This window comes from Pelophylax lessonae (genome assembly GCF_965119305.1).
Source record: "Pelophylax lessonae genome assembly, chromosome: 9".
Classification (NCBI taxonomy): domain Eukaryota; kingdom Metazoa; phylum Chordata; class Amphibia; order Anura; family Ranidae; genus Pelophylax; species Pelophylax lessonae.
Genome location: NC_138776.1, coordinates 27455494 through 27472215, shown reverse-complemented (window position 1 = coordinate 27472215; position 16722 = coordinate 27455494). Strand labels below are relative to the sequence as shown.

Here is a 16722-nt window from a genome sequence, read left to right as displayed (position 1 = left end):
CCAAAAAGGATGTTGTTCACTGCACCCCAAAAATGATTTTGTTCACTCCACCCCAAAAAGATTGTGTTCACTGCACCCCACAAAGATTGTGTTCACTGCACCCCAAAAAGATTGTGTTCACTGTACCCCCCAAAGATTGTGTTCACTGCACCCCACAAAGATTCTGTTCACTGTACCCCACAAAGATTGTGTTCACTGCACCCCAAAAAGATTGTGTTCACTGCACCCCAAAAAGGATGTTGTTCACTGCACCCCAAAAAGGATGTTGTTCACTCCACCCCAAAAAGATTGTGTTCACTGCACCCCACAAAGATTGTGTTCACTGCACCCCAAAAATGATTTTGTTCACTGCACCCCAAAAAGGATTTTGTTCACTGCACCCCAAAAAGGATGTTGTTCACTCCACCCCAAAAAGATTGTGTTCACTGCACCCCAAAAAGATTGTGTTCACTGCACCCCACAAAGGATTTTGTTCACTGCACCCCAAAAAGATTGTGTTCACTGCACCCCAAAAAGGATGTTGTTCACTGCACCCCAAAAAGGATTTTGTTCACTGCACCCCAAAAAGATTGTGTTCACTGCACCCCACAAAGGATTTTGTTCACTGCACCCCACAAAGATTGTGTTCACTGCACACCAAAAAGGATTGTGTTCACTGCACCCCAAAAAGATTTTGTTCACTGCACCCCAAAAAGATTGTGTTCACTGCAGCCCAAAAAGATTGTGTTCACTGCAGCCCAAAAAGATTGTGTTCACTGCAGCCCAAAAAGATTGTGTTCACTGCAGCCCAAAAAGATTGTGTTCACTGCAGCTCACACACAGAAAAATGGATGTGGATCACTGACACCTGCCTATCTCCAATCCCACACCACACAGCAATATCGATTGTAGTTTGTAGAACACAGTTTCCCTAAAATTCAGCAGACTCTGTCCCTAACAGGATTGAGAAGAGATCGTAGATCAGGATTGAGTGCAGATTCACCCCACCCCCCACACAGCAATATCGATTGTAGTTTGTAGAAGACACTGACCCTATAATTCAGCAGACTCTATCCCTAAAATGCCTACAACTCGCCCTGCCTAAACACTCCGACCTGTCCCTCAATTCTATCCGGACACAAATGGTTTTTTCCTGCCTATCTTTCCCTAATCAGCAGCCAGCACATTGATGTGTGCTCTGTCCCTTAGCTAAGCAGCAGAATGACGCTGCTGCGGCGGCTGCCTCGAACTTATAAAGACTTGGTCACATGCTTCAGACGGCCAATCACAGCTACTAAGACATTTGCAGGCATGGCTGGGATGGCTTAAGGCACACCAGTTAAACGATTGTTGATTGGCTGTTGAAAGCCCGCCATGAAAAGAGCGCCAAAGCATGCAAAACCCGGTAATAAAACGACCGAACACGGATTTTTACCCGAACATACAGTAAAGTGTCCGTGTCCGTGTTCGGGTAAAAAAAATCCAATTATTCGGTACGAACACGAATAATACAGTCCGTGTTCGCTCAACACTAATTATAATATTATTATTTTTATTATTTTATTTTTTATTATTTTTTCACTATTATATATAGTTTTTATATTGTTTTATATTATTTTTTGTATAGAGGGTGCCCCTTCTGTTAGGGGGCCCAGGGCAGTTTCCTCTTTTGCCCCCTTATAAATCTGACACTGCATGGTGACACACAGACTAGGTCACATTAGTTCCTGCACCCAGAGGGAGCTAACAATCTAATTTCCTTACAAGATCATACAAACACTCATACATATACTGAAATACAGGATGTTAAGATCTTTACACTGTTCTTCATGGTTAGACTGGACTGGGCAGACCACACAGGATCTCAGCCCAGGTGACCACACAGGAACAGGGGGAGGTAGTGCAGTCACACTTGTATAGTGTATGTAATATCATACATATATCCTATTGCACCAGGCATCACAGTACAGCAGTTCAGGACACTTCTTGTATTATCAGTCATGGAGACAACAGGTAAGAGGGTCTTCTGTTTATAATAATGCATAAATGATTGATGGGATTTAGGATTTATTCCAGAATAGGGATCACTGGTATTAGCAGTCACCACTTAAAATAGAGGAATCACTGGTGTCACATGACTCGGGGACTTCAGACTCCATGCTTCTTTTTTTTCTAGTGCAGGATAAGGAAAAGATGAAGAAATGGGGCTATTATGGGCATCAGCCCCATCTTCATCTGCCCTTCGGCTCTAACCTTATAACTGTATATGAGCATCAAACAAACATGCAAGCAATAATAGGACAGTACATAGGACTATAACAAAATCATGTACAAATACAGCTTAAAGCGGAGTTCCAGCCATTTACTCACCTGTCCAACGGTCCAGCGATGCGGCCGCCGGAAGCCTCGATCCTCTCCCACGGCGCCGGCATCACTGCTGTGGGCACCCGGCTGTTACAGTTTGCGGCTTCACAGCCGGGTGCCCACTGCGCATGCGCGAGTCGCGCTGCGCGCCGTGATTGGCCGGCAATCTTCTGGGACCTCTGACGTGTCCCAGAAGATTGCAGGGAGGGAGGGGGAGAGGAGAACTTCCGCTCAGGGCGCCGCGGCGCTCCGAGCGGAAGTGGGAGCGGGTACCTGTCAAAACTAGGTACCCGCTCCCCCCCCCAAAAAATGACATGCCAAATGTGGCATGTCGGGGGGTCAGGACTCCCTAAAGCGGAAGTTCCACTTTTGGGTGGAACTCCGCTTTAAGATATTTCCCTATCAGCCTCCTGATATAAAAAAGCCCAAGCCGCAAAATTCAGCTTACATCAAGAGATTATCAAAGCTCCCACAGTAAAAGTGGCAATAATTTCAGATATCCACGTCCTTTATTAAGCCATATTTCTAATATCCTAATTTTTAGACAGGTCCTCATGTACCACTACAGTATCTCCCAGTTCAAATATTATGTAGGTGAAGCATTTCCCGATACTGCATCTAAAAGTGTGCAGAGTGTGAGTGTGATGACCATGCCCAAAGATCTCAATGTGCGCATGGGGCAGTTCATGAACTAGTACATCAATGCCAGTGGTGTATCATCCATGGGTGCAGGGTGTTCACTGAAGACGGGCCCCGATGGGGGGGGGGGGGCACTGTGCTTTGATCCACACTGCACCCATGGAGGATCTATCCCTTATTGACAGTCTGGGATGATTGTTAACAGTTAATAGGTCAGAGTTAAATTCCATAATACCCTATAAATAAGTGGGTAGGATGCTTGGCGGGTGTGGAGATGCGACTCGGTTCACATCTTGTGGCATGTATGTGTTCCCCAATCATCGAGGCAAATACAGCTGCACAAAATGTGAGCACATTGCTTTCCTTGAAGTCCAGGTCCTGAATCTAGGGAAGCAACTGGCAATACTGAGAAGAATCTCCATACTAAAGAAGGGGTTGGGACTGTACTCGGCAGGGGCCAGCACGGAGGGAGGTGGAGATACAAGGGTGCAGACACAAGAGTAGAGTAGTTGGGTGACATTAAGGAAGGGTAGAGGGGAAAGAGTTAAGGAGGCCACTCCTGGGCTGGAATATCCCAATAAATACGCCTTGTTGCGTAATGTTGGAGAAACCAGTCAGGGACCAGCATTGCTGCAGCAGAGCAACGCCCCTAGCTGCCAGGGGAAAAACTCCTTCACTGAGGGCGGGAGTGAGGCTAAGGGTAAGAAAAGACAGATTCTGGTGGTAGGGGGACTCAATTATTAGAAGGACAGAGAAGGCAATCTGTCACAAAGACCGTAAGCGCCGAACAGTATGTTGTTTACCTGGCACTCGGGTTCGGCACATCACAGATCTGGTGGACAGAATATTGTGTGGGCTGGGGAGGACCCAGCTGTCATGGTACACATGGGTACCAATGACAAAGTTAGAGGAAGGTGGTGAGTCCTAAAAAAGGATTTCAGGGACTTAGGAGCTAAATTGAGGAGTAGGATATCTAAGGTAGTATTCTCGGAAATACTACCTGTGCCTCGAGCCACACCAGAGAGGCAGCGGGAGATTAGGGAAGTTAACAATTGGCTGAGGAGCTGGTGTACAAAGGAGGGGTTCGGGTTCCTGGAGAACTGGGCCGACTTTAAAGGAGGGACAGACTGCACCTAAATGGGGAGCAGCTTTACTGGGAGAGAAGATGACCGAATAGTTAGATGGGCTTTTAAACTAAGTGATGGGGGGGGGGGGGGGGGATCCAGATGTAGCGCTAGCCAGCGGGGAACAGGGTTCAATAGGCAATATTGGGGGGCATTAGTGGATCCAAAACCCAAGGTGGGTAAGTTGACAAATCCAAAGTGCAGCCTCATAATATCTTACAAGGGTATAGTATGCAACTGGACAAAATTACGAGGTTTGTCTACTAATGCTAGAAATCTGGCTAGCAAGATGGGAGAACTTGAGGATGATTTTGTGGGAATTTCAGAGACTTGGTTTGACAGCTCTCATGATTGGCTGTCAACTATTCAAGGGTATTCCTTTAATCGCAGAGATAGGGAGGGTAAAAAAGGGGAAGGGGTATGCCTGTATATCAAGTGAATATGAGGGACGATAGACTGTAATGTTAATGTTATTAGCACGTCTGTCCTGGGACCAATCTTGTTTAATTTATTCATAAACTATCTAGGGGGTGGGATAAATTGCTCAATCTCAGTATTTGCAGAGGATACTAAGCTAAGCAGGGCAATACATTCTACACAGGACATGAAAACCTTACAAGAAGAGCTGAACAAAATAATGGGGTGGGCAACTACATGGCAAATGAGGTTTATTGTTGAAAAATGTAAGGTAATGCATTTGGGTGCCAGAAATATGAAAGCAAGTTATTCGCTAGAGGGGAGAACCTCTGGTGGAATCTAAGATGGAAAAGCAGCTGGGGGTCCTAGTAGACGACAAGTTGAGCAATGGCATGCAATGTTAAGCTGCTGCAAGCAAAGCCAACAGAATACTGGCATGCATAAAAAATGGGAATCACTCCAGAGATAAAATGATTATTCTTCCACATCTGGTGTATGCCGTCCCGTTCTGGGCACCGGTCCTCAGGAAGGAGAGAGTCCAGAGAAGGGCAACAAAGCTAATTAAGGGGAATGGAGAACTTCAGATATGAGAACAGACTTCAAGCCTTGAACTCATTCTCTCTGGAGAGGAGACGCTTGAGAGGGAATATGATATCAATGTACAAATACTGTACTGGTGATGACCCTAGCATGGGGAACAAACTTTTCAGCGAAAGGGAATTTAAAAAGACATGCGGCCATTCACTAAAATTAGAAGAGAAGCGGTTTAACCATAAACTGCGTAAAGGGTTCTTTACCGTCAGAGCAGTAAGGATGTGGAATTCTCTTCCACAAGCAGTGGTGTCAGCAGGGAGCATCAGTAGATTCAAAAATCTATTAGATGGGCACCTTAATGACCACAACATACAGGGGTATACAATGTATGGTTAACAGAAAACACACACACACACTCATCATAGGTTGAACTGGATTGGACTGGTGCCATTTTTCAACCTCACTATGTAACTATGTAATTGGTGTGGTGGTGGGGTCAATTACAAGCACCAATCTCCCTGTATTGCTTTCAATGAAGCAGCTGTCAGCTGCGGGAGGGAGAGGAGGAGAAGCAGAGAGGGAGGAGCTTCTCGTCCTCTCACTCCTGTGGCTGTCAGTTGCATCATTGAAAGCTATACAGGGAGATCAGTGACTGCCTGTAACTGCCCCCACCACTGAACCAATCATCTCTGACTGCCTCCCTGTGTCCTTCTTCGGCCCCACTGAATTCTCCCACAGTCCCCCCTGTGTCCTCCTCTAGCCCCCCTGCATCCCCTCCAGCCCCCTGTGTCCTCCTCTGGTCCCCCCCCCTGTGTCCTCCTCTATCCCCCTGTGTCCTACCCTGGCCCTCCTGTGTACTCCTCCAGCTCACCCCTGTGTCCTCCTGTGGCCCCATTCATCCCCCCATAGCGCTGCTGACTTCCCTCCTCTCCCGCCGGCTGCAGGCAATCTGTCAGGATGGAGAGTGGAGGAAGGGGTCTGGTAAATATGTAATTTACTGGCCCCTTTCTTTTCTGAATGAGCAAAGTCGGTGATCACTGACTCTGTCGAGTCATAACTGAAGCATCGTAAACTGTGTTTACGATGCTTCAGTTTATGAATGAGGAGGAGCCTCTGCCTCCTGTTTATTCATCTTCAGTGCAGCTGAGGTTGCATAGGAAAAGAATGATGAATCTCTGTCCTCAGTCCCTTTCTCTGTCTCAAAGGGGAGATGTCAGCGGTCTGCTTAGACCCCTGATATCTCACCAAAGTCCCTCAACAGGGCTAATAAAAACAAAAATAAAAAAAGAATTGCAACAAATATAAAAAAATTAAATTGTAAAAAAAAATACAAAATTGTAAAAAAATATATAATAAAAATAACTACTGACACGTTCACTGCCCTACTGACACCATCCTGCACATACTACCCACCGCCATACACTCCATACTCCTCTCCTATAGAAACATAGAAACATAGAATGTGTCGGCAGATAAGAACCATTTGGCCCATCTAGTCTGCCCAATATATCTGAATCCTATGAATAGTCGCTGGCCCTATCTTATATGAAGGATAGCCTTATGCCTATCCCATGCATGCTTAAACTCCTTCACTGTATTTGCAGCTACCACTTCTGCAGGAATGGTTATTCCATGCATCCACTACTCTCTCAGTAAAGTAATACTTCCTCATATTACTTTTAAACCTTTGCCCCTCTAGTTTAAAACGGTGTCCTCTTGTGGTAGTTTTTCTTCTTTTAAATATGCTCTCCTCCTTTACCGAGTTGATTCCCTTTATGTATTTAAAAGTTTCTATCATATCCCCTCTGTCTCTTCTTTCTTCCAAGCTATACATGTTAAGGTCCTTTAACCTTTCCTGGTAAGTTTTTTCCTGCAATCCATGTACTAGTTTAGTAGCTCTTCTCTGAACTCTCTCTAGAGTATCTATATCCTTCTGGAGATATGGCCTCCAGTACTGCGCACAATACTCCAAGTGAGGTCTCACCAGTGTTCTGTACAGCGGCATAAGCACTTCTCTCTTTCTACTGCTTATACCTCTCCCTATACATCCAAGCATTCTGCTGGCATTTCGTGCTGCTCTATTACATTGTCTTCCCACCTTTAAGTCTTCTGAAATAATTACTCCTAAATCCCTTTCCTCAGATACTGAGGTCAGGACTGTGTCAAATATTCTATATTCTGCCCTTGGGTTTTTACGCCCCAGGTGCATTATCTTGCACTTATCCACATTAAATTTCAGTTGCCAGAGTTCTGACCATTCTTCTAGTTTTCCTAAATCCTTTTCCATTTGGCGTTTCCCTCCAGGAACATCAACCCTGTTACATATCTTTGTGTCATCAGCAAAAAGACAAACCTTACCATCGAGGCCTTTTGCAATATCACTTATGAAGATATTAAACAAAATTGGTCCCAGTACAGATCCCTGAGGTACCCCACTGGTAACATGACCTTGTTCTGAATGTTCTCCATTGACTACAACCCTCTGTTGTCTGTCACACTATACATACTACCCACCTCCATACACTCCACACTCCTCTCCTGCACATACTACCCACCTCCATACACTCCATAGTCCTCTCCTGCATATACTAGCCACCTCCATACACTCCATACTCCTCTCCTGCACATACTACCCACCTCCATACACTCCATACTCCTCTCCTGCATATACTACCCACCTCCATACACTCCACACTCCTCTCCTGCACATACTACCCACCTCCATACACTCCATACACTCTCCTGCATATACTACCCACCTCCATACACGCCACACTCCTCTCCTGCACATACTACCCACCTCCATACACTCCATACTCCTCTACGGCATATACTACCCACCTCCATACACGCCGCACTCCTTTCCTGCACATACTACCCACCGCCATACACTCCATACTCTTCTCTTGCACATACTACCCACGGCCATACACTCCATACTCCTCTTCTGCATATGCTACCCACATCCATACACTCTGCACTCCTCTCCTGCACATACTACCCACGGCCATACACTCCATATTCCTCTCCTGCACATACTACCCATCGCCATACACTCCACACTCCTCTCCTGCACATACTACCCACCGCCATACACTCCATACTCCTCTCCTGAACATACTACCCACCTCCATACACTCCGCACTCCTCTCCTGCACATACTACCCACTGCCATACACTCCATACTCCTCTCCTGCACATTCTACCCACTGCCATACACTCCATACTCCTCTCCTGCATATACTACCCCCCCCCCGCCATACACTCCATACTCCTCTCCTGCACATAATACCCACTACCATACACTCCGCACTCCTCTCCTTCACATACTACCCACCACCATACACTCCATACTCCTCTCCTTCACATACTACCCAATGCCATACACTCCATACTCCTCTCCTTCACATACTACCCACAGCCATACACTCCATACTCATCTCCTGTTCATACTACCCACCGCTATACACTCCACACTCCTCTCCTGCACATGAGACCCACCTCCATACACTTCATACCCTTCTACTGCACATACTACCCACCGCCATACACTCCATACTCCTCTCCTGCACATAATACCCACCTCCACACACTTCACAGCCTTCTACTGCTGTCAGGGTTCTGCAGAAGCTAGGGAGACAAGACACATGTAGCTACACATCAAAACGGAGACCAAACCATATAAATAACCTTAAGGTGAGATTTATTACAGTGAACCACATAAACCTGAATACACAGCAACAGTGAACATGGAAAATGCCAGCCAGCAAACAAACCCAACCCCAAAGACAAATAACTAAAGAACCTGAAAACAAACTATCTGCAAGTATATACAATATAAGGGACAAGGGTAACAGGGAAGCAAGGAAGAGGGCAAGCAAGCCTGGATACTAGGCAGAGAGCAGGAACAAGGCAAAGGGGGTACAGGATGGATCAGGATCACAGACACTAGGTTTAGGCAGCAAGGAGGCAATCAAAATAGTGACGCACCTGGGAAAGGGAGGAGCAGCCTTAAATAGCCACCTGGCAGCTGAATACAGTTATAAGTGATCATAGAAGCCTGCTGGCTTCTGGGAGACACCTGCTGGTGGACACTGGAAGTGCAGCATTCAGCCCAGGGCAACACAGTGCCACCAGCAGGTGAACTCAATCCTAACAACTGCACATACTATCCATCTCCATACACTCCACACTGTACATTCCCTATTTATCAATACCACATTCTGCACTATGTAAGTCATCTCAAACTCCACACCCCTTTTAAGCCACACCCAATATTTAGTGCAGTTTAAACCACACCCACTTTCTGGCAAGGCGCGCTACGTGACCCACATTTATTTATTTTTACAATGCCTAGAGCATACTTTTGATCTTGCACACGGGCCCGCTGATTTCATGATACGCCCTTGACTCATGCGTGTAGCCTATTTAAGGCATATCAGAGCTCAAGGAATTGCTGAGAGGTCATCCACTCACCTGACCCATGACCAGACCTGCTTCCTGTTTATTCTGTGCTTTGACCCAGCTTTGCCTCCTGACTTTGTTTAATTCTGATCTCCTACTATCGACCTTGGCTTGTGCTCTAACTTTATCCTCTGCCTGCTGATGTTGTACTGCTTCTACCCATATGATACCAACCCTGACCTGACTTCTAACCTGCTTCTGCCTTCTGAATCTGTGCCTCCTTTGCCTGGTTATTGCTGACTCTGGCTTGTAGTGACTAGAGCTCTGACTCCTGCACCTGAACGTTCCTGTTTTCCATTAGTGTGATAGTAACCTGCGCAAGATCCAGTCCTGCAATCAAAACATCTCAGCAGTATCCAGGCTGTCATATGGTCAGGACCTACCACAGGCATTTATGTCACTCCTTGTCCTGCTATACCCTGTCATCAACACAAGGGGGTTCTCAACAGGAGGTGTATGGGAAGCCTTCTCATTAGCTTTGCCTCTATCAGGTATGAGAGCCGAATAGCTCAATACACATCATTTCTGTACTGAGGTATAAAACACCTATGTGCTTCTGGCTACAAGATTGTTATAGCATATAAAAATATCTTGTACAAAAACACACACACATATATTTTACTGTATATCAGTGTTTCTCTAATGTCAGGCCATGCCCTGGTACCGGGCCCCAGCTTCCCTACTGCTGGGCTACGGCTTCACATCTAATTTATGTGTGCTGATAAATACTGTTGTTCCTTCCAGTACCTGAGAGTGGATCTTTGCCTGAGCCTGTCTCCACCACAATCAAGCCTACACATCCCTCCCACATTCCAATCTGTTCCCCGGACAGCCATTTCCCAATACCATCAGCCTCCCTGACAGATTCTTGTTTCGACATGTTTGCTGTCACGTGTCCCAATCTCTCCCCTATCCTCAGTACATTTACATTCCTCACATCTATTTCTCCATCAGCCAGTATCTCACCCCCAATAGTCTCCCCATCAGCCTCTGGTTTGTTTTAAATCCAAATCCCCACCAGCACCTCCTGTAGTGTTTTTGAGTTCCGTGATCACAATCTCTATGCAGTCCACATGTACCCCAGTCCAGACCCAGCCCATCAACAATAACAAGAGAAGGGAGTGCCGACCTAGTGCATTACCACTAAAATTGTTTATTAAAAATGAAAGTATAACATACATTATACTCACAAACGCATGACGCATATACACATGTCAAATAAAAGTGGAAAAAGTCACCTCCAAGACTGCTGAGGTGCACCGATGGTGCCAGGAGACCTGCTGGGGTCAGTGTAAGCTTGGCTGACGCGTTTTTATGGGAGGACCCACTTCCTCAGACCCAGCCTATCCTTACTGGTCACTCACTATACTCACAAGCCCACATTTCGTCCATGATCAAACTCCAAAATCAGCCTTCACCCACTCTGAACAGCATCATCCCTCCTTTCTCTCTGATCCCCTCTGGCCCTTTCCACAGTCTTGCCAGCACTCCTACTTAAACCAGCTGCTGACAATCTCTGTTCTTATGCACCAGTCAAGTAAGAATATGTCTTCCTCATTCTGCCTACAAACAAGAGCAATAACTCTTCATGTATTCATTGATTCTTCCCATGTCACATACAAAAAAACCTGCATATACTGCATTTAGCCGACCACCAATTCCATACACCATTTCCAATCCCAATGTAAATGCTGTTTTTTTTCATTACTTTCATTCTTCACCCCAATGTCCATATTGTCTTCTGCAGCACTTACAGCCATAGAACACGGCTTTTTTAGCATTCATACTATGTACTCCTACATTGGAGAGACATATTTAAATCAAACTGCTGTGGGGCATGGCTTCTTCTTTCCAAATTTCTTTCGCAATATCCAGTTGGCTGTGGGACTATCTACCATATAGCTGCTCAATAGAAAAAAAACCCTCTGGTTGACTGTGGGACATTTCAGATGTTGCAGAGAGCAAACAGGAGATAGGAAAGAAGACAATCCCAGCCTCACCCATCTTTGTGAATTACCCAACACAATATACTTTTTAGTGCTTTGTTAAACCACTCCACCAACCCATCAGTATTGGTTGAACTGGATGGACTTGTCTTTTTTCAACCAGACTAGCTATGTAACTATGAATGATATACAGAGATTCTTAAATGTTTGATTAATGATCTTCTTCAGCAGTGTACATATTGTAACTCCTTCATCATTCCTGACATAAAGGGTGTCCCTTGATTCATAACCATCTTTTTTGCTATTCCAGTGAGGATGAACATATGGAATAGTTCTTTGGTGATGGTTTTTGCCAAGATGTTTCTCAAAGGAATTGCTTCTGGATAGCGGGTTGCGTAATCTAAAGCAAAAATATACTGGTGGTCCCTAGCAATCTTCAACAAAGACCCAAACAAATCCGCTGCAATTCTTTGAAAAGGCACCTTAATAATGGACAGGGCTTATCCATGCCCCACCCATCTAAAAGGGCAGGATGCCACAAGTTGTGTATGTGTTTCTCCATTTAGTTTTGGCTACGTGGTACAAAAGGTTGTTGGTGGTGATTACCACTATCCATGGAAACATGTTCCCCACCCTTGGGACCTGTGAAACCACATATATATCCTTAACATTCATTATGATATTAGCCCTGCAATTAGCCCCACACACTCTATTCCACCCCTATCCTCAGGTATGATCATGGCTGTCATAAAGTTCTGAAATATAAAGTAGGATGGGTTTTGTCCTACTATGATTAATCCAAGACTTTAAAATCTCTACAGATAACAGTGGGAAGAAACTCTGGTGGCCTTCCTGGAAAGGGGTCATTATAACTGTCCTTGTAGGATCCAATATCATCCTCATTCGTATTATTGAAGCACTGGGTAAGTTATACAGTATGCTGGTCACAATCCATTAGAAGAAAGAGTCTCTGGTCCTGTGTTATCAAACTGCCTGATAAAATGTAGAATCAGAGTGGTTGTTGGAAGGACATGAAGACCATCAGAAATAATTCTTCTCTCTGATTTACACCTTGATAAGCGATGACCCTTCTAACATGCAAGAGTTTTATTCTACCTATTATGTCCCCTGTTTTTGTGTCTTTCAGTTTATAAAGGTCAGTCTTTGGAAAATGAGAACAACCAGCTAAGGATGAACCTCACCCAATCATCTACAGGTAAGTTTATTTTTATTACTAGTGATGGGCTGAACTCCCTCCTGTTCAGTTCGCACTAGAACATCTCAAACAGGGAAAAAGTTCTAGTGAACATGCGAACACTAATAAGTCTATGGGACACAAACATGAAAAATCAAAAGTCCTAATTTTAAAGGCCTATATGCAAGTTATTGTCCTAATTAAAATGTATGGGGGACCTGGGTACTGCCCTGGGGGACATGTATCAATGCAAAAAAAAAATGTTTTTAAAACAGTCGCTTGTAGCACCCTCCTAGGTAGGTGCTAGGTAAAGCAGTCCATATATGTGGATCGGGTGGAAGTCCACCGCCCAGACGGATCAGGACAGGCGTGGTCAGTCCGTGTTCGGGACAGTCAGGGAAACCTTGTAAGGATCCCACACCTAGAATATTACATTTAAGGAGAGACTGCATCAAGAAAAAAAAAAAATGACTGGCTAGCCAAAACAAAGAGCACACACTGCTGACTCAAAAGATGCTATTGGGGCTTGTACCCCCATTTTATTCATATTCCTTACATGTTTTGTTGTTCTACAGACCCCTTGGGCTATCACGCCAGGGTCACAAAGAGGGACACCAACTTCATGGATCCTTTGGGCCATTGGGCCGGGATCACTGGATTACAAATATTATTACAGCTTCAGTGGAACTGTCCTTGGGCCAGTGGGCCATAACAAAACTATGCGGGTGGCCGCTAGGAGAATGGGCAGTGCATCCAGAAAGTCTAGTGGGGGGTGCTCTGGTACCAGAGGCCCCCAAAAGAAAACATCTCTGACTTGGCAGGACTATGGATCACTCAGGCTCCAGTGACCCATCCTGTCTCAAATTAGGAAGAGTGCTATTGGACTACAGCAGAGAAATGATGCATTCACTCTTTTCTACTGACTCTGCATTAGGTAGCCAGTGATAGGCAACAGACTCACCTACCAGGAGGATTTGGGACGTCCTGTCAAGACTGGACAGCAGAGAAGTCAGGGAACAGGATGAGAAGCCTCTGCTGAGAGGGTCTTCTTTTCAAATTACCAAGATGAGGTAGCCCATGCTATTTTAAATGTGTATAGTATGCCTAACCTCTTTGCTTTCTCCTCTACAGGTGACATCAACTTCAGAGGTAGTCAGCTAGGCTGTTTACATTTGTTAATTTATTTTCACTAAACTGAGTTTTTTTTTGGTGGGGGTGCATTATTTAATGCACCCCATTTTTAAATTTGTATAGCAGATGTATACTTATTTTTTTGCACCTAATGTATTATTTGTACATGTGTTCCTTTTCCCTTTTCCCCCTTTCCAAGTTTGTGGGATACTCCTGGAGTTTGGCAGGATTTTTGTAGGGGGCGGCTGCCCCAGAGCCAACGGAACCCTTATAACATGCAAGAGTTTTATTCTACCTATTTTGTCCCCTGTTCTTGTGCCTTTCAGTTTATAAAGGTCAGTCTTTCGAAAATGAGAACAACCAGCTAAGGATGAACCTCTCCCAATCATGTACAGGTAAGTTTATTTTTATCATTAGTGATGGGCTGAACTGCCTTCTGTTCAGTTCGCCATAGAACATCTCAAACAGGGAAAAAGTTCTCTAATAAAGTCTATTGGACACGAACATGAAAAATCAAAAGTCCTCAATTTAAAGGCCTATATGCAAGTTATTGTCCTAATTAAAATGTATGGGGGACCTGGGTACTGCCCTGGGGGACATGTATCAATGCAAAAAAAATGTTTTTAAAACAATCGTTTGTAGCACCCTCCTAGGTAGGTGCTATGTAAAGCATAGAGTGCCCCTGTCTGCATATCAGGAGGGTCTGATCTATTATTTAGCCTGTCACATGTTTCCAGGTGTGACCTGTTGAGTCTGGGGAGTCTCCCCACTGTATCCAATGAGGGACCTTGTTGGACAGTGGAGGAAACCTAGCGAATAGCACACCAGGGTTTATGACTGTCCCAGTGGGGGGGCATTGCGGCAATGCATCCTGGGTTGGGGAATAAATTGGGAGGGGGCATGTGACAGGGTGTCTTTTGGCGGGAGCAAAGTCCCAGGAGGAGGTGGACGGCTGTCTCTCCTCCTGCTGAAGTGAGGAAGGTGGTCCAGGCAGTTGGCCTAGGGATCAGGGGTTGAGCTGTGCTGCAGAAGGATCCAGTGCGTTGACCAAGTGGAGCTGCTGGGCAGATTACTTCTGGAAAAACAGTGTCGTGAGTACTTAAGCATCTGCCCAGGGGTTTGCCTAAGAGAGGGGACCACTCCAGAGGGGTCAAGGGGATCAAGGAGCCTACTAACCCAGAGTGATCCAGTAAAGGGGGTGCCAAGTTGTCAAGCCCTGAAGATTAGGGGGTAAAGAGGGCGCCAGGAAGGGCCCTGAAGTCTCAGCAATACAGTCTACCTTAAAGATTAGCTACCTCAGGAACATTTAAGGACTCTTTTACAGCCAAGGGCAAAGTGAATAAGCGGCCTTGCCGGGACTAGCTCAACATAGCGTTATTCAGCATTTAATCAGCGTTAATCAGCAATTTTACGGATTGTCCCTGCCTATTGTGCATAGTTCAGTTCAGTTGGAGTATCCCACTCATCCCTTCTCCTATCCAAGTTCCTAATAAAACATAAAAACCAAAGAAACTGGACTGGTCCTTGTCTGAGGTAAAAACACTTGGAAACATGTCAGAATGTTCTGCTGTTGCTAATGGTAACCCAGGTGAACCCACACTCAGCAGCTCCCATGAGAGTAGTGCTACACGTTTTTACAGGAGCAGTGATTTTAATGATGCTTAAAGTAAAACAAGAAAAATTATAAATTCCTTTAAATATTGTGCCTGGGGGGTCCCCTGAGTCTGCCTGTAAAGTGGCGCATCTGTATGATGTATGGAGCCTGCTGCAGCAATACTGACATTTCTAAAAGAAAAAAATGTCATTTAAACTTGCTTGCGGCTGTAATGTATTGCCGACTCCCGGCAGCAATACAGATAAAAAAAAATAAATGAAAAAAATGCCTAAATGTAAAAAAAAAAAAAAACAAAAAAAAAAAAAGACATGCTCGGAAAAGGGTCTGATATGGATTTGGGGGGGGGGGGGGACCCACACCATTTTTTTTTTAATTTTGGCGTGGAGTTCCCCTTAAAATCTATACCAGACCCTAAGGGCCTGATGTAGATGGGGGGGCTGGGGGCATGCCGTTTTTTTTTTTAATTCGGTCATAGGGTTCCCCTTAACCACTTAAATACAGGGCACTGTCACCCCCTTCCTGTCCAGACCAATTTTCAGCTATCAGTGCTCGTTGGCTCCTATGGGAAATCTTGATCAGCTTGACATGGCACTGCTCACAGTTTTTAACATTGGCATCTATGGGTAATGTTGGTCAGCTTGACATGGCACTGCTTCTGAACTTTAAGTGACAGAGACACAAAACTTGGGGAGCATCAAGAGGGTACCCAGGACTACAACATATCCATACATTTTAAAAGTGGGGTATGCCTGCACACTACACTGACTGCACTAAACTAACTCAATACACTATGCACCAACTACCTGCCTAATCTCTATTGTAACACACTATACACGGCTGCCGTGTAAGCAGCAGCCTTATATAGTGTGGAGCGTGGCCTCTGCGAACACACGAACAGCTGATGTTTGAGTCGAACTTCCGTTCGACTCAAACACAGAGCCCATCCCTATTTATTACATTTAGCCTATGGCAGCTTTTATCAACCTTTTTAATACAAAGGAACCTGTCATTTTATTTTCATGTCTCAGGGAACCCTTCCTGATAATATATCTCTAGCTCACAGCACAGTTGCTTGGTCAGGAAGTTGTAAATAAAATAATACATACAAGAATAAAGAATGTAGTGTACTTAGAATATTAAAACCCTGCTTTATAGGAAAGCATTGTTTTTAAGAACAACCATGAAATGTAACAAATAATAATAATGGGCAGATAAGAAACGGTGCAAATTGTAGTGTCCCTTACATTGGTGGTTGCTGGAAAAGGCCCTTCTTTTATTGGTAGGCGGTGTAGTGGTCCCATACGTTAATGACCA

At 44.9% G+C, this 16722-nt stretch overlaps 1 protein-coding gene across 1 annotated transcript in view; it reads left to right on the top strand.

The window, feature by feature from the left end:
* Positions 1–16722, top strand: part of LOC309564180 (C-type lectin domain family 7 member A-like) — a gene marked incomplete at its 3' end in the record, with an annotated part of 91838 nt that overhangs the window by 62990 nt on the left and 12126 nt on the right. Inside the window, exons 2-3 of the mRNA XM_082268812.1 lie at positions 12289–12390; positions 12615–12683. Coding sequence (XP_082124938.1) covers positions 12289–12390; positions 12615–12683 — 171 coding nt within the window. The remainder of the gene's footprint in view (positions 1–12288; positions 12391–12614; positions 12684–16722) is intronic.